At 40.8% G+C, this 19669-nt stretch overlaps 1 protein-coding gene across 1 annotated transcript in view; it reads right to left on the bottom strand.

The window, feature by feature from the left end:
• The window catches only part of LOC129863320 (V-set and immunoglobulin domain-containing protein 10-like 2), a 143720-nt gene that overhangs the window by 41061 nt on the left and 82990 nt on the right, over positions 1 to 19669 (bottom strand). Inside the window, exon 13 of the mRNA XM_055935210.1 lies at positions 12150 to 12324. Within this exon, the coding sequence (XP_055791185.1) occupies positions 12150 to 12324 (175 nt within the window). The remainder of the gene's footprint in view (positions 1 to 12149; positions 12325 to 19669) is intronic.

Raw genomic sequence — 19669 nt, 5'->3', positions numbered from 1 at the left:
TTCCTGTGATTTTGCGGTGACCTAACATAATCGTTTGTGGTGCTTTCGCTGTAAAGCCTATTTGAAATCGGACACTTTGGTGGGATTAACAACAAGATTACCTTTAAAATGGTATAAGATACATGTATGTTTGAGGAATTTTAATTATGAGATTTCTGTTGTTTGAATTTGGCGCCCTGCACTTTCACTGGCTGTTGTCATATCGATCCCGTTAACAGGATTGCAGCCATAAAAAGTTTTAAGCATGTCCCAGTTTAGGTCACCTAGTAGCACGAGCTCAGAAGATAGATGGGGGGCAATCAATTCACATATGGTGTCCAGGGCACAGCTGGGTGCAGAGGGAGGTCTATAGCAAGCGGCAACAGAAAAGCGGCAACACTTTTTATTTTATACTTTAGTTTATTTAGTCCATTTTTTCTTAACCCTATATCTTGAACTGCTTCTTATGGCTGGGATCCCGTTAACGGGATCGATATGACAACAGCCAGTGAAAATGCAGGGTGCCAAATTCAAAACAACAGAAATCTCATAATTAAAAATCCTCAGACATACAAGTATTTTACACCATTTTAAATATAAACTTGTTGTTAATCCCACCACAGTGTCCGATTTCAAAAAGGCTCTACGATGAAAGCACAACATATCATTATGTTAGGTCAGCACCTATTCACAGAAAAACACAGCCATTTTTCTAGCCAAAGAGAGGAGTCACAAAAAGCAGAAATAGAGATAAAATGAATCACTAACCTTTGATGATCTTCATCAGATGACACTCATAGGACTTCATGTTACACAATACATGTATGTTTTGTTCGATAAAGTTCATATTTATATCCAAAAATCTGAGTTTACATTGGCGCGTTATGGTCAGTAATGTTGTGCCTCTAAAACATCCGGTGATTTTGCAGAGAGCCACATCAACATACAGAAATACTCATAATAAACATTGATAAAAGATACAAGTATTATACATGCTACTTTAGATAAACTTCTCCTAAATGCAACCGCTGTGTCAGATTTCAAAAAAATGATACGATATAGCACACCATGCTATAATCTGAGTACAGCGCTCAGAGCACAAACAAGCCATGAAGATATCCGCCATGTTGTGGAGTCAACAGATGTCAGAATAGCATTATAAATATTCACTTACCTTTGATGATCTTCATCAGAATGCACTCCCAGGAATCCCAGTTCCACAATAAATTCCATCATTTATGTCCAAATACCTCCTTTTTGTTTGCGCGTTCTGCACACAATCCAAACTCACGACGCGCGGGCAAGTCCATGCGAAAGTTCAGACGAAAATTAATATTACAGTTCGTAGAAACATGTCAAGCGAAGTATAGAAGCAATCTTTCAGATGTTTTAAACTTAAATCTTCAATAATGTTCAAACTGGAGAATTCCTTTGTCTTCAGAAATGCAATGGAACGCAAGCTAACTCTCTCACGTGAACAAGCCTGGTCAGCTCATGGCACTCTGCCAGACCCATGACTCAAAGAGCCCTCTTTCCCCCCCTTCACAGTAGAAGCATCAAACAATGTTCTAAAGACTGTTGACATCTAGTGGAAGCCTCAGGAAGTGCAATATGACCAATATCCCACTGTATATTCGATAGGCGATGAGTTGAAAACCTACAAACCTCAGATTTCCCACTTCCTGGTTGGAGTTTTTCTCAGGTTTTTGCCTGCCATATGAGTTCTGTTATACTCACAGACATCATTTAACTTCTCTGGGATATGTGGGACGCTAACGTCCCACTTCGCCAAAAGCCAGTGAAAATGCAGAGCGCCAAATTAATATAAATTACCATAAAAATCAAACTTTCATGAAATCACACATGAAAGACACCAAATTAAAGCTACACTTGTTGTGAATCCAGCCAACATGTCTGATTTCAAAAAGGATTTACGGCGAAAGCATCATCTGACCACTTCTGTATTGAGCGAGTCACTGGTACTTCCTGCTTTAGTTTTTGCTTGTTAGCAGAAATAAGGAGCATAGAATTATGGTCAGATTTGCAGAATGGAAGGTGGGGGAGAGCTTTGTATGCATCTCTATGTGTGGAGTAAAGGTGGTCCAGGATTTTTTTTCCTTTGGTTGCACATGTGACATGCTGGTAAGAATTTGGTAAAACTGATTTAAGTTTGCAGCTGTAAAACCTTTTGAGGATCTGAGGACCCATGTCAAATCTTTTCAGTCTCCTGGGGGGGAATAGGTTTTGTCGTGCCCTCTTCACGACTGTCTTGCCGCTCTGACATTGATCGTCCATATATTTGTATATTCTTAAATACATTCCCTTTACTTGGATTTGTATATATTGGGTATATGTTGTGAAATTGTTAGATGTTACTTGTTAGATATTACTGCACTGTCGGTGGTAGAAAACACAAGCGTTTTTCTTCGGTCTGCCTGGAGTGCCAGGACGTCACTTCCTCTTGAACTTGCAGACGTGTTGCTGTGCGTTTGCTGTGCGTTTTGTTGCCAACCTTACTTTGCTAGCTGACAACTTTACGGTTTTTACTTTTTACTTTTTAATTACTGTTTATATTTTTAGTTTTTCCCTCAACTTTTTTCCCTCATTCATCTTTTTTCACTCCGGACGCTTTATCTGGACATAGTTCATCAGCACCTTCAACAGCCGAAGCTAAGTAGTAACATTAACATGATGCCTAATTGCAGTCGCTGTACTCATAATATACAGGAGAACGATCGCCTAATGGCGAGGATAGCTGTGCTGCAAACTTTCAACCGGTTTTCCCCATTAAGTAGCGAGTCGGAGTCTGAGGCCGAGTCTTCTCTTGTCTCTACTCCTCCCGTTACAGGGTCAGAGACGCCGAAGCTTCCCACCATTAGCTCTGACAAATTGAAAACCCTAGTCATTGGCGACACCATTACCCGCAGTATTAGACTTAAAACGAATCACCCAGCGATCATACACTGTTTACCAGGGGGCAGGGCTACCGACGTTAAGGCTAATCTGAAGATGGTGCTGGCTAAAGCTAAAACTGGCGAGTGTAGAGAGTATAGAGATATTGTTATCCACGTCGACACCAACGATGTTAGGATGAAACAGTCAGAGGTCACCAAGCGCAACATAGCTTCAGTGTGTAAATCAGCTAGAAAGATGTGTCGGCATCGAGTAATTGTCTCTGGCCCCCTCCCAGTTAGGGGGAGTGACGAGCTCTACAGCAGAGTCTCAGCACTCAATCGCTGGTTGAAAACTGTTTTCTGCCCCTCCCAAAAGATAGAATTTGTAGATAATTGGCCCTCTTTCTGGGACTCACCCACAAACAGGACCAAGTCTGACCTGCTGAGGAGTGACGGACTCCATCTTAGCTGGAGGGGTGCTCTCATCTTATCTACCAACATAGACAGGGCTCTAACTCCTCTAGCTCCACAATGAAATAGGGTGCAGGCCAGGCAGCAGGCTGTTAGCCAACCTGCCAGCTTAGTGGATTCTGCCACTAGCATAGTCAGTGTAGTCAGCTCAGCTATCCCCATTGAGACTGTGTCTATGCCTCGACCTAGGTTGGGCAAAACTAAACATGGCGGTGTTCGCCTTAGCAATCTCACTAGGATAAAGACCTCCTCCATTCCTGCCATTATTGAAAGAGATCGTTATACCTCTCATCTCAAAATAGGGCTACTTAATGTTAGATTCCTCACTTCAAAGGCAGTTATAGTCAATGAACTAATCACTGATCATAATCTTGATGTGATTGGCCTGACTGAAACATGGCTTAAGCCTGAGGAATTTACTGTGTTAAATGAGGCCTCACCTCCTGGTTACACTAGTGACCATATCCCCCGTGCATCCCGCAAAGGCGGAGGTGTTGCTAACATTTACGATAGCAAATTTCAATTTACAAAAAAGAAAATGACGTTTTCGTCTTTTGAGCTTCTAGTCATGAAATCTATGCAGCCTATCCAATCACTTTTTATAGCTACTGTTTACAGGCCTCCTGGGCCATGTACAGCGTTCCTCACTGAGTTCCCTGAATTCCTATCGGACCTTGTAGTCATAGCAGATAATATTCTAATTTTTGGTGATTTTAATATTCATATGGAAAAGTCCACAGACCCACTCCAAAAGGCTTTTGGAGCCATCATCGACTCAGTGGGTTTTGTCCAACATGTCTCTGGACCTACTCACTGCCACAGTCATACTCTGGACCTAGTTTTGTCCCATGGAATAAATGTTGTAGATCTTAATGTTTTTCCTCATAATCCTGGACTATCGGACTACCATTTTATTACGTTTGCAATCGCAACAAATAATCTGCTCAGACCCCAACCAAGGAGCATCAAAAGTCGTGCTATAAATTCTCAGACAACACAAAGATTCCTTGATGCCCTTCCAGACTCCCTCTGCCTACCCAAGGACGTCAGAGGACAAAAATCAGTTAACCACCTAACTGAGGAACTCAATTTAATCTTGCGCAATACCCTAGATGCAGTTGCACCCCTAAAAACTAAAAACATTTGTCATAAGAAACTAGCTCCCTGGTATACAGAAAATACCCGAGCTTTGAAGCAAGCTTCCAGAAAATTTGAACGGAAATGGCGCCACACCAAACTGGAAGTCTTCCGACTAGCTTGGAAAGACAGTACCATGCAGTATCGAAGAGCCCTCACTGCTGCTCGATCATCCTACTTTTCCAACTTAATTGAGGAAAATAAGAACAATCCAAAATGTATTTTTGATACTGTTGCAAAGCTAGCTAAAAAGCAGCATTCCCCAAGTGAGGATGGCTTTCACTTCAGCAGTAATAAATTCATGAACTTCTTTGAGGAAAAGATCATGATCATTAGAAAGCAAATTACGGACTCCTCTTTAAATCTGCGTATTCCTCCAAAGCTTAGCTGTCCTGAGTCTGCACAACTCTGCCAGGACCTAGGATCAAGGGAGACACTCAAGTGTTTTAGTACTATATCTCTTGACACAATGATGAAAATAATCATGGCCTCTAAACCTTCAAGCTGCATACTGGACCCCATTCCAACTAAACTACTGAAAGAGCTGCTTCATGTGCTTGGCCCTCCTATGTTGAACATAATAAACGGCTCTCTATCCACCGGATGTGTACATTTACATTTACATTTAAGTCATTTAGCAGACGCTCTTATCCAGAGCGACTTACAAATAGGTGCATTCACCTTATGACATCCAGTGGAACAGCCAAACTCACTAAAAGTGGCAGTAATAAAGCCTCTCTTGAAAAAGCCAAACCTTGACCCAGAAAATATAAAAAAACTATCGGCCTGTATCGAATCTTCCATTCCTCTCAAAAATTTTAGAAAAAGCTGTTGCGCAGCAACTCACTGCCTTTCTGAAGACAAACAATGTATACGAAATGCTTCAGTCTGGTTTTAGACCCCATCATAGCACTGAGACTGCACTTGTGAAGGTGGTAAATTACCGTTTAATGGCGTCAGACCGAGGCTCTGCATCTGTCCTCGTGCTACTAGACCTTAGTGCTGCCTTTGATACCATCGATCACCACATTCTTTTGGAGAGACTGGAAACCCAAATTGGTCTACACGGACAAGTTCTGGCCTGGTTTAGATCTTACCTGTCGGAAAGATATCAGTTTGTCTCTGTGAATGGTCTGTCCTCTGACAAATCAACTGTACATTTCGGTGTTCCTCAAGGTTCCGTTTTAGGACCACTATTGTTTTCACTATATATTTTACCTCTTGGGGATGTTATTCGAAAACATAATGTTAACTTTCACTGCTATGCGGATGACACACAGCTGTACATTTCAATGAAACATGGTGAAGCCCCAAAATTGCCCTCGCTAGAAGCCTGTGTTTCAGACATAAGGAAGTGGATGGCTGAAAACGTTCTACTTTTAAACTCGGACAAAACAGAGATGCTTGTTCTAGGTCCCAAGAAACAAAGAGATCTTCTGTTAAATCTGACAATTAATCTTGATGGTTGTAAAGTCGTCTCAAATAAAACTGTGAAGGACCTCGGCGTTACTCTTGACCCTGATCTCTCTTTTGACGAACATATCAAGACTGTTTCAAGGACAGCTTTTTTCCATCTACGTAACATTGCAAAAATCTGAAATTTTCTGTCCAAAAATTATGCAGAAAAATTAATCCATGCATTTGTTACTTCTAGGTTAGACTACTGCAATGCTCTACTTTCCGGCTACCCGGATAAAGCACTAAATAAACTTCAGTTAGTGCTAAATACGGCTGCTAGAATCCTGACTAGAACCAAGAAATTTGATCATATTACTCCAGTGCTAGCTTCCCTACACTGGCTTCCTGTTAAGGCAAGGGCTGATTTCAAGGTTTTACTGTTAACCTATAAAGCGTTACATGGGCTTGCTCCTACCTATCTTTCCGAGTTGGTCCTGCCGTACATACCTACACGTACGCTACGGTCACATGACGCAGGCCTCCTAATTGTCCCTAGAATTTCTAAGCAAACAGCTGGAGGCAGGGCTTTCTCCTATAGATCTCCATTTTTATGGAACAGTCTGCCTACCCATGTGAGAGACGCAGACTCGGTCTCAACCTTTAAGTCTTTACTGAAGACTTATCTCTTCAGTAGGTCATATGATTGAGTGTAGTCTGACCCAGGAGTGTGAAGGTGAACGGAAAGGCTCTGGAGCAACGAACCGCCCTTGCTGTCTCTGCCTGGCCGGTTCCCCTCTCTACACTGGGATTCTCTGCCTCTAACCCTATTACAGGGGCTGAGTCACTGGCTTACTGGTGCTCTTTCATGCCGTCCCTAGGATGGGTGCGTCACTTGAGTGGGTTGAGTTACTGACGTGATCTTCCTGTCTGGGTTGGCGCCCCCCCTTGGTTTGTGCTGTGGTGGAGATCTTTGTGGGCTATACTCGGCCTTGTCTCAGGATTGTAAGTTGGTGGTTGAAGATATCCCTCTAGTGGTGCGGGGGCTGTGCTTTGGCAAAGTGGGTGGGGTTATATCCTTCCTGTTTGGCCCTGTCTGGGGGTATCATCGGATGGGGCCACAGTGTCTCCTGACCCCTCCTGTCTCAGCCTCCAGTATTTATGCTGCAGTAGTTTATGTGTCGGGGGGCTAGGGTCAGTTGGTTATATCTGGAGTACTTCTCCTGTTTTATCCGGTGTCCTGTGTGAATTTCAGTATGCTCTCTCTAATTCTCTCCTTCTCTCTTTCTTTCTCTCTCTCGGAGGACCTGAGCCCTAGGACCATGCGTCAGGACTACCGGGCATGATGACTCCTTGCTGTCCCCAGTCCACCTGGCCTTGCTGCTGTTCCAGTTTCAACTGTTCTGCTCGCGGCTATGGAACCCTGACCTGTCCACCGGATGTGCTACCTGTCCCAGACCTGCTGTTTTCAACTCTCTAGAGACCGCAGGAGTGGTAGAGATACTCTTAATGATCGGCTATGAAAAGCCAACTGACTTTTACTCCTGATTATTATTTGACCATGCTGGTCATTTATGAACATCTTGGCCATGTTCTGTTATAATCTCCACCCTGTTCCTCTCTAGGTTTCTTCCTAGGTTTTGGCCTTTCTAGGGAGTTTTTCCTAGCCACCGTGCTTCTACACCTGCATTGCTTGCTGTTTGGGGTTTTAGGCTGGGTTTCTGTACAGCACTTCGAGATATTAGCTGATGTACGAAGGGCTATATAAAATAAACTTGATTTGATTTGATTAACATCTGAAAAGATGGTGCTGAAGAACATGGCTGACGTTTTACATTCTCCCAACTAATTGTGCTATTTTGTTCGTTTTTTGCGTTTTGTGTAACTTATTTTTTTTACTTATTTTGTATATAATGCTGCTGCTACCGTCTCTTATGACCGAAAATAACATCTGGACATCAGAACAGCGATTACTCACTGTGGAAACTTTTTCCTTTAATGAGTCCGACGAGAAGGATATACTACTTTCACTGGAACAGGCCCAGATCCCCTTAATTTTCTTGAAGAAAAGACGCAGGAAAAGGGGCCGCAGATTGGGCTGCCTTCTGAGAATCCGTAGGCGAGCGAGGAAACTTCCACTGCCATCTGTTCTTCTTGCTAACATGCAATCATTGGAAAATAAAAATGATGACCTACGATTAAGATTATCCTACCAACAGGACATTAAAAACTGTAATATCTTATGTTTCACCGAGACGTGGCTGAACGCTGACACGGATAATATAGAGCTGGAGGGATTTTCCATGCACCGTCAGAACAGAGAAGCTACGTCTGGTAAGACGAGGGGTGGGGGTGTGTGTCTATTTGTCAATAACAGCTGGTGCGCAATGTCTAATATTAATGAAGTCTCGAGGTATTGCTCGCCGGAGGTAGAGTACCTTATGATAAGCTGTCGACCACACTATCTACCAAGAGAGTTCTCATCTATATAATTCGTAGCCGTCTTTAATAAATGGAATGCTGATTAACAGCCCCACAGCATGATGCTGCCACCACAAAACTTCACCGTAGGGATGGTACCAGGTTTCTTCCAGACGTGAAGCTTGGTTTCATCAGACCAGAGAATCTTGTTTCTCATGGTCTGAGAGTCCTTTATGTGTAACTCCAAGCGGGCTGTCATGTGCTTTTTACTGAAGAGTGACTTCCGTCTGGCCAATCTACCATAAAGGCCTGATTGGTGGAGTGCTGCAGAGATGGTTGTCCTTCTGGAAGGTTCTCCCATCTTCACAGAGGAACTCTAGAGCTCTGTCAGAGTGACCATCGGGTTCTTGGTCACCTCGCTGATGAAGGCCTTTCTCCCCCGATTGCTCAGTTTGGCCGGGCGGCCAGCTCTAGGAAGAGTCTTGGTGATTCCAAACTTCCTCCATTTAAGACATTGTTTGGTACCCTTCCCCAGATCTGTGCCTCGACACAGTCATGTATCGGAGCTCTACGGGGGGGTGCTGGGGCTGCGGTGGAGGGTAAGTCGCTCTGGATAAGAGCGTCTGCTAAATGACTTAAATGTTAATGTTAAATGTGATGTCCTTCAAGGTCCTGGCAAAGGTGGGGACTGCTGCCTAGTGGAGGTAGGTAGAGAGTAACTCCAGGGCACACCGGGTGTTCGGAAAACAGAGTTTAGCCGCTTGGTGTTTTGGAAAAAGTTCCCTCTCAAAAGCACAATCTTTGGCTTTTGTGTGTCCTCAGTAGGTGTGGGGGTGTTGTAGGGGGGGGGGGGGGTGGTATTAAGGCTGTTCTGTTGTCATCTCTGGGGGGGATGGCTAGCTCTCTCATGAGTGGTTCATAATCACACCTCAGATATCTCACCTCTTCCTGTATTTCATTTTTATGTTTTATTCAACCTTTATTTTACTAGGCAAGTCAGTTAAGAACAAATTCTTATTTACAATGGTGGCCTACCAAAAGGTAAAAGGCCTCCTGCGGGGGACGGGGGATTAAAAATAAAAAATAAAATTCAAATATAGGACAAACACACATCACGACAAGAGAGACACCACAACACTACATAAAGAGAGACCTAAAGACAACACCATAGCAAGGCAACAACACATGACAACAACATGGTAGCAACATGGCAGCAGCACAACATGACAACAGCATGGCAGCAACACAACATGACAACAACATGGTAGCAACACAACATGACAACAACATGGTAGCAACACAACATGACAACAACATGGCAGCAACACAACATGACAACAACATGGTAGCAACACAACATGACAACAACATGGTAGCAACACAACATGACAACAACATGGCAGCAACACAACATGACAACAACATGGTAGCAACACAACATGACAACAACATGGTAGCAACACAACATGACAACAACATGGTAGCAACACAACATGACAACACAGCATGGTAGCAACACAACATGACAACAACATGGTAGCATCACAACATGACAACAACATGGTAGCAACACAACATGACAACAACATGGTAGCATCACAACATGACAACAACATGGCAGCAGCACAACATGACAACAACATGGTAGCAACACAACATGACAACAACATGGTAGCATCACAACATGACAACAACATGGTAGCAACACAACATGACAACAACATGGTAGCAACACAACATGACAACAACATGGTAGCAACACAACATGACAACAACATGGTAGCAACACAACATGACAACAACATGGTAGCAACACAACATGACAACAACATGGTAGCAACACAACATGACAACAACATGGTAGCAACACAACATGACAACAACATGGTAGCAACACAACATGGTAGCAACACAACATGACAACAACATGGTAGCAACACAACATGACAACAACATGGTAGCAACACAACATGACAACAACATGGTAGCAACACAACATGACAACAACATGGTAGCAACACAACATGACAACAACATGGTAGCAACACAACATGACAACAACATGGTAGCAACACAACATGACAACAACATGGTAGCAACACAACATGACAACAACATGGTAGCAACACAACATGACAACAACATGGTAGCAACACAACATGACAACAACATGGTAGCAACACAACATGACAACAACATGGTAGCAACACAACATGACAACAGCATGGTAGCAACACAACATGGCAACAACATGGTAGCAACACAACATGGTAGCAACACAACATGACAACAACATGGTAGCAACACAACATGGCAACAACATGGTAGCAACACAACATGGCAACAACATGGTAGCAACACAACATGACAACAACATGGTAGCAACACAACATGGCAACAACATGGTAGCAACACAACATGGTAGCAACACAACATGACAACAACATGGTAGCAACACAACATGGCAGCAACATGGTAGCAACACAACATGGCAGCAACACAACATGACAACAACATGGTAGAAACACAACATGGCAACAACATGGTAGCAACACAACATGACAACAACATGGTAGCAACACAACATGGCAACAACATGGTAGCAACACAACATGGCAACAACATGGCAGCAACACAACATGACAACAACATGGTAGCAACATGGCAGCAGCACAACATGACAACAACATGGTAGCAACATGGCAGCAGCACAACATTGTAACAACACAAAACATGGTACAAACATTATTGGGCACAGACAACAGCACAAAGGGCAAGAAGGTAGAGACAGCAATACATCACACGAAGCAGCCACAACTGTCAGTAAGTGTCCATGATTGAGTCTTTGATTGAAGAGCTGTAGTTCTGTTAGCTGGGCTGTGTGTTCCTCTGTTAGTTGGGCTGTGTGTTCCTCTGTTAGCTGGGCTGTGTGTTCCTCTGTTAGCTGGGCTGTGTGTTCCTCTGTTAGCTGGGCTGTGTGTTCCTCTGTTAGCTGGGCTGTGTGTTCCTCTGTTAGCTGGGCTGTGTGTTCCTCTGTTAGCTGTGCTGTGTGTTCCTCTCTCTTCGTGAAGTTCTCTCACCAGCCAGCTCTCTCAGACAGCCATTTATCTCCACCTTCAGCTGTCTCTTATGAACATGTGTGTGTTGGGTCTTTTTTGGGTCTTTTTTGTGGGTCTGTTCTGTCTGGAGTGTGTGGATAAGCTCAGAGGGTGTCTCAGGGTCCTCGTGTTACAATATTCTGATTTTCCACCTTCCGCTAATACCCTCTCTTGAAAGAGGGATAGTGTACTCTTATAGCTGTGTGCCCAGGGATGGTCTGTGTGGAGGATTAGTTTGCTTACGTTCCCATTTTTGTAGCAGTCAGCAAAAAGTGTCTCTGGATTGTCCATGAGGAGCTTCTCTTTGTACTCTTTTCCTTCTTGTAATTTTTAATATCCAATGGGCACTGTACTGTACTGCACAGGGGCAAGCCATGGAGCAGGGGGACAAAGAGGCCAAGGCATTTTTTGGGGGGAGGAACTCTGCTGCTATTATTGGGCTCAGGGGCTTCACACACTTCACATTTCACACCTCAGTGCTAATTAATGTTGCATCCGGGTCTGTTCTTTCCTATCAAGCTTGGTAGCCTTTTAACTTAGCAGTCAGTCTTTATAAAGTTAAATAGTAGCTACAGATTATTGTAATGTTATTTTCATTCTAGACTCTCTCTCTCTCTGTCTTGCCCTCTCATTGTCCCTCTCCCCCTCTTTGTCTCTCTCCTCCTCTGTATCCTTTCCCCCCCTCTTTAATATAATAGCATAAAGTAATATGATTGTAGTAACAATAATATTAGTAATAATATATCTCCCTCACCTGGTGTTTCTGGGGGGGAGGGGTGTCCGAGGGTTCTGTGATTGACAGCTGTGATGCGTATCTGGTAGGTATCTGTTGGGGTCATGTTGCCCAGCGTATGGACCCTCTGCCTGGCTTCCAATACCGCCACCTGCTTCCATGGAGAGAAACTACTCCTTTTCCCCTGTCGCTGCTCCTACAACAACAAAACTATATTAATATCAACACTGAAAAAATATATACAACATGCAACAATTTCAAAGATTTTACTGAGTTACAGTTCATAAGGAAATCAGTAAATTGAAATAAATTCATTAGGCCCTAATCTATGGATTTCACATAACTCGGAATACAAATATGCATCTGTTGGTCAAATGTATTTATATAGCCCTTCTTACATCAGCTGATATATCAAAGTGCTGTACAGAAACCCAGCCTAAAACCCCAAACAGCAAGCAATGCAGGTGTAGAAGCACGGTGACTAGGAAAAACTCTCTAGAAAGGCCAAAACCTAGGAAGAAACCTAGAGAGGAACCAGGCTATGAGAGGTGGCCAGTCCTCTTCTAGCTGTGCCGGGTGGAGATTATAACAGAACATGGCCAAGATGTTCAAATGTTCATAGATGACCAGCATGGTCAAATAATAATAATCACAGTGGTTGTCGAGGGTGCAACAAGTCAGCACCTCAGGAGTAAATGTCAGTTGGCTTTTCATAGCCGATCATTAAGAGTATCTCTACTGCTCCAGCTGTCTCTAGAGAGTTGAAAACAGCAGGTCTGGGACAGGTAGCACAACTATTTTAATATCTACTAGATACAACAACACAACTATATTAATATTATTATTATTATACCTTTATATCAACAAGGAACACAGACTGAGACCAAGGTCTCTTCTACAGCTGGGCCCTGCGTATACATGTTTACACATACAGGTTAGGTACAATGATTAAGAAACAAGACAAACAAAACGATCACAGATAACACAAATAAATACAGCAACAGATTATATTTACACAGGTTATTCCCCTAACAGCACAATAACTTGCATTACCCGAAACAGTTACAAGCAATACACAAATAAAAATGCTCCAATAAATGTTTAAAATGGGCAACAGGGGGACAAGAGTCTCAAGTTGAAGTTTAGTCTGCAGGCTATTCTATAGGCAAGGAGCGTAACAGGAAAAGGCAGCCATACCCAACTCTGTGGAAATCGCATGGGCCTCAAGTGTAATCCATGTTGAGACCTGGTTTTAGGAATTCTAATTCTAATATTGATGAGTGATGATAGATAAGAAGGTAGTTTATTCAGAAGTGCTTTATAGACAAACACGAGAGCATGTTGTTCTCGTCTCATGGACAGTGAAGTCCAACCCACATTTTGATATAAAACACAGTGGTGAGTCTGTAGCTAGCACCCGTTATAAACCTAAGTGCGCAATGATAAGTAGCATCCAGTGATTTAAGTGTTGATGCCGTAGCATGTAAATAATATCCCCATAATCTATAACAGGCATAAAAGTAGCTTGCACAATTTGTCTTCTATTTGTAGAGGACAAACACGTCCTGTTTCTATAGAGGAAGCCTAGCTTGATTTTTTGCCGTTTACAAAGTTCGTCAATATGCATTTTAAAAGACAGTTTATCATCCAACCATATCCCTAAGTATTTATATGCAGAGACCTGATTAATTTGAGAACCATCTAAGCTCGTAAGTGAAAGTGTATTTTCAACCAACTTTTTAAACCTATTAAAAATCATAAAATGTGTTTTCTTTGCATTTAAAACAAATTTCAGCTATATAAAAGTACCTTGTAATATCTTAAAATCTGTCTCCAATAGTGATAATGCTTGGTCATCCGTTGAAGCGATAGAGTACATGACAGTGTCATCAGCATATAAATTCATTTGACACTTTCTTATCTCATCACCGATATTGTTTATGTAGAGAGTGAACAGTAATGGACCAAGTATAGAACCTTGTGGGACCCCTTTAACCAACTCCAATGGCTCCGACTGGATGACGTCGACTCTAACAGCCTGACTCTAACAGCTTACCCAAAAGTATTTCATGGTCTACAGTGTCAAAAGCTTTATATAAATCTATGAACAAGGCGGCACAGTACTTTCTATTACCTAGAGCATTAGTAATATAATTTACAACACGTACAGTGGCCGTAATAGTACTGTGTTTAGGTCTGAAGCCAGATTGATTACTAGAAAGAGTATTGTAAACAGTTAAAAAAGAATGTAGTTGCCTATTCACGAATGACTCTAGAATTTTAGCCAAACAGGAGAGCTTAGAGATGGGCCGATAATTATCCAATTCACTACCATCACCTCCCTTGAGGAGTGGTAAAACAAAAGCTGTTTTCCAGGATTTAGAAATCTTTCCTATGACAAATGTTTGATTAAAGATTTGCATCACTACACCAGCAATAATAGGTGCCGCACACTTGAGTAAATATGGATCCAGATTGTCAGCGCCTAATGATTTCTTAGAATCTATAGCAGATAGTGCAAATAAGACCTCATCTTCTGGGACTTTTTGAAAATTAAAAACCGGCTTACTGTTTTCCACATCAGCTGAAGGCCGAGGGGCTGAAACAATAGACCGGTCAGGATCATGTTGGCACTTTTTTCTTTCAAAAAGAAAACCAGCAGAAATAAAATGCTTATTAAAAACATCACAAATTTCAGTTCGGTCAGTGATGATCCCAGATTACGATGTAATTTGCTTCGGCAGGGAAGTCAAGGAGTTTCCGCGTTTATGTGAGTTGACAGTTTTCCAGAATTTAGCGGGATCACCAGCAGACTCTGTCATAGCATCAAGAAAATACCTAGATTTGGCCTTTTTTATTCCTCCGGTCCATTTATTTTTCAATTGCCTAAAAAGCAGCCAATCAGCTGTTTCGCCAGTTTTCCTCGCCAAGGCCCATGCTTGATTCTTTTGCAGAAAAAGGATTTTCAAATCACAGGAGAACTAAGGATTAGTTAGATTTTTTTACCCTAAGTCGCTTTAACGGGGCGTGTTGATCATTCATGAAGGTTAAAATTGATGAAAAGTAAGAGAATGCTAAAACTGGGTCCTTCATGCAGTTTACGGATAAAAGCTCTGAATAATAAAGGTCAAGGATAACGGCTCTGATAAGTGTTTATAGTTTCTCTTTAGAATTATACGGGGGTCAGGGTTTTTAGCCTAGTATCTCTGATTCATGCAATAGGGCAGTGGTTACTGATGTCATTAGCAAATAACCCACTAGCTATATATTTGTGAGGTGTATTTAAGATAAGGTATATTAATGTAGATTTTTGGGGGTCTTTTGGATTAGGACAGGTAGGTATAGTTATTAGTTGAGTAAGATTTAGTTCTTTACAAAAGTCTTTTAATTTAAACGATGCTGGCATCAGCCAGTCCTGATTGAGATCTCTGATAATCAATAATTCAGAGTTTACATAATTAGACATTAACTCAAACAATTTGCTTAGAGCAGATACCGGAGCTGAGGGTTGGCGATAAACTCCCGCTGGCGTTAATAGTGCATTATAACCAAGGACCACAAATAGAACTAAGCATTCATACTGTTTCGGGAACAGACGTTGAAATGGACACAGTGACATCTAGGTTGCATTTAACATTTATGGCAATACCTCTACCTCTACCCACTCTGTCTGCTCTGTAGACATTATACCCAGCTAACAGAACATCTGAGTCTACCTCTACCCACTCTGTCTGCTCTGTAGACATTATACCCAGCTAACAGAACATCTGAGTCTACCTCTACCCACTCTGTCTGCTCTGTAGACATTATACCCAGCTAACAGAACATCTGAGTCTACCTCTACCCACTCTGCTCTGTAGACATTATACCCAGCTAACAGAACATCTGAGTCTACCTCTACCCACTCTGCTCTGTAGACATTATACCCAGCTAACAGAACATCTGAGTCTACCTCTACCCACTCTGCTCTGTAGACATTATACCCAGCTAACAGAACATCTGAGTCTACCTCTACCCACTCTGTCTGCTCTGTAGACATTATACCCAGCTAACAGAACATCTGAGTCTACCTCTACCCACTCTGTCTGCTCTGTAGACATTATACCCAGCTAACAGAACATCTGAGTCTACCTCTACCCACTCTGACTGCTCTGTAGACATTATACCCAGCTAACAGAACATCTGAGTCTACCTCTACCCACTCTGCTCTGTAGACATTATACCCAGCTAACAGAACATCTGAGTCTACCTCTACCCACTCTGTCTGCTCTGTAGACATTATACCAGCTAACAGAACATCTGAGTCTACATCTACCCACTCTGTCTAATCTGTAGACATTATACCCAGCTAACAGAACATCTGAGTCTACCTCTACCCACTCTGTCTGCTCTGTAGACATTATACCCAGCTAACAGAACATCTGAGTCTACCTCTACCCACTCTGCTCTGTAGATATTATATCATGGTATCTACTAGATAGAACACAACTATCATGGTATCTCCTAGATAGAACACAACTATCAGTGTATCTACTAGATAGAACACAACTATCAGAGAATCTACTAGATAGAACACAACTATCAGAGAATCTACTAGATAGAACACAACTATCAGAGAATCTACTAGATAGAACACAACTATCAGTGTATCTACTAGATAGAACACAACTATCATGGTATCTACTAGATAGAACACAACTATCAGAGAATCTACTAGATAGAACACAACTATCAGAGAATCTACTAGATAGAACACAACTATCATGGTATCTACTAGATAGAACACAACTATCAGAGAATCTACTAGATAGAACACAACTATCAGAGAATCTACTAGATAGAACACAACTATCATGGTATCTACTAGATAGAACACAACTATCAGAGAATCTACTAGATAGAACACAACTATCAGAAAATCTACTAGATAGAACACAACTATCAGAGAATCTACTAGATAGAACACAACTATCATGGTATCTACTAGATAGAACACAACTATCAGAGAATCTACTAGATAGAACACAAATATCAGAGAATCTACTAGATAGAACACAACTATCATGGTATCTACTAGATAGAACACAACTATCAGAGAATCTACTAGATAGAACACAACTATCATGGTATCTACTAGATAGAACACAAATATCAGAGAATCTACTAGATAGAACGCAACTATCATGGTATCTACTAGATAGAACACAACTATCAGAGAATCTACTAGATAGAACACAAATATCAGAGAATCTACTAGATAGAACACAACTATCATGGTATCTACTAGATAGAACACAACTATCAGTGTATCTACTAGATAGAACACAACTATCAGAGAATCTACTAGATAGAACACAACTATCATGGTATCTACTAGATAGAACACAAATATCAGAGAATCTACTAGATAGAACACAACTATCAGGGTATCTACTAGATAGAACACAAATATCAGAGAATCTACTAGATAGAACACAACTATCAGGGTATCTACTAGATAGAACACAAATATCAGAGAATCTACTAGATAGAACACAAATATCAGAGAATCTACTAGATAGAACACAACTATCAGAGAATCTACTAGATAGAACACAACTATCAGAGAATCTACTAGATAGAACACAACTATCAGAGTATCTACTAGATAGAACACAACTATCAGAGAATCTACTAGATAGATCACAACTATCAGAGAATCTACTAGATATAACACAACTATCAGGGTATCTACTAGATAGAACACAAATATCAGAGAATCTACTAGATAGAACACAAATATCAGAGAATCTACTAGATAGAACACAACTATCAGAGAATCTACTAGATAGAACACAACTATCAGAGAATCTACTAGATAGAACACAACTATCATGGTATCTACTAGATAGAACACAACTATCAGAGAATCTACTAGATAGAACACAACTATCAGAGAATCTACTAGATAGAACACAACTATCATGGTATCTACTAGATAGATCACAACTATCATGGTATCTACTAAATAGAACACAACTATCAGAGAATCTACTAGATAGAACACAACTATCATGGTATCTACTAGATAGAACACAACTATCAGAGAATCTACTAGATAGAACACAACTATCATGGTATTTACTAGATAGAACACAACTATCAGAGAATCTACTAGATAGAACACAACTATCATTGTGTATCTTAGATAGAACACAACTATCAGAGAATCTACTAGATAGAACACAACTATCATGGTATATACTAGATAGAACACAACTATCAGAGAATCTACTAGATAGAACACAACTATCATTGTATCTACTAGATAGAACACAACTATCAGAGAATCTACTAGATAGAACACAACTATCATTGTATCTACTAGATAGAACACAACTATCATTGTATCTACTAGATAGAACACAACTATCAGAGAATCTACTAGATAGAACACAACTATCATTGTATCTACTAGATAGAACACAACTATCATTGTATCTACTAGATAGAACACAACTATCAGAGAATCTACTAGATAGAACACAACTATCAGTGTATCTACTAGATAGAACACAACTATCATTGTATCTACTAGATAGAACACAACTATCAGAGAATCTACTAGATAGAACACAACTATCAGAGAATCTACTAGATAGAACACAACTATCATGGTATCTACTAGATAGAACACAACTATCAGAGAATCTACTAGATAGAACACAACTATCAGAGAATCTACTAGATAGAACACAACTATCAGAGAATCTACTAGATAGAACACAACTATCAGATAATCTACTAGATAGAACACAACTATCAGATAATCTACTAGATAGAACACAACTATCAGAGAATCTACTAGATAGAACACAACTATCATGGTATCTACTAGATAGAACACAACTATCATGGTATCTACTAGATAGAACACAACTATCATGGTATCTACTAGATAGAACACAACTATCATGGTATCTACTAGATAGAAAACAACTATCATGGTATCTACTAGATAGAACACAACTATCATGGTATCTACTAGATAGAACACAACTATCAGAGAATCTACTAGATAGAACACAACTATCAGAGAATCTACTAGATAGAACACAACTATCATGGTATATACTAGATAGAACACAACTATCATGGTATCTACTAGATAGAACACAACTATCATGGTATCTACTAGATAGAACACAACTATCATGGTATCTACTAGATAGAACACAACTATCAGAGAATCTACTAGATAGAACACAACTATCATTGTATCTACTAGATAGAACACAACTATCATTGTATCTACTAGATAGAACACAACTATCAGAGAATCTACTAGATAGAACACAACTATCAGTGTATCTACTAGATAGAACACAACTATCATTGTATCTACTAGATAGAACACAACTATCAGAGAATCTACTAGATAGAACACAACTATCAGAGAATCTACTAGATAGAACACAACTATCATGGTATCTACTAGATAGAACACAACTATCAGAGAATCTACTAGATAGAACACAACTATCAGAGAATCTACTAGATAG

The sequence above is a fragment of the Salvelinus fontinalis genome, chromosome 10 (genome assembly GCF_029448725.1).
Source record: "Salvelinus fontinalis isolate EN_2023a chromosome 10, ASM2944872v1, whole genome shotgun sequence".
NCBI classification, from domain to species: domain Eukaryota; kingdom Metazoa; phylum Chordata; class Actinopteri; order Salmoniformes; family Salmonidae; genus Salvelinus; species Salvelinus fontinalis.
Note: the sequence above shows the minus strand (reverse complement) of the source record. Positions and strands in the feature narration are given on the sequence as shown.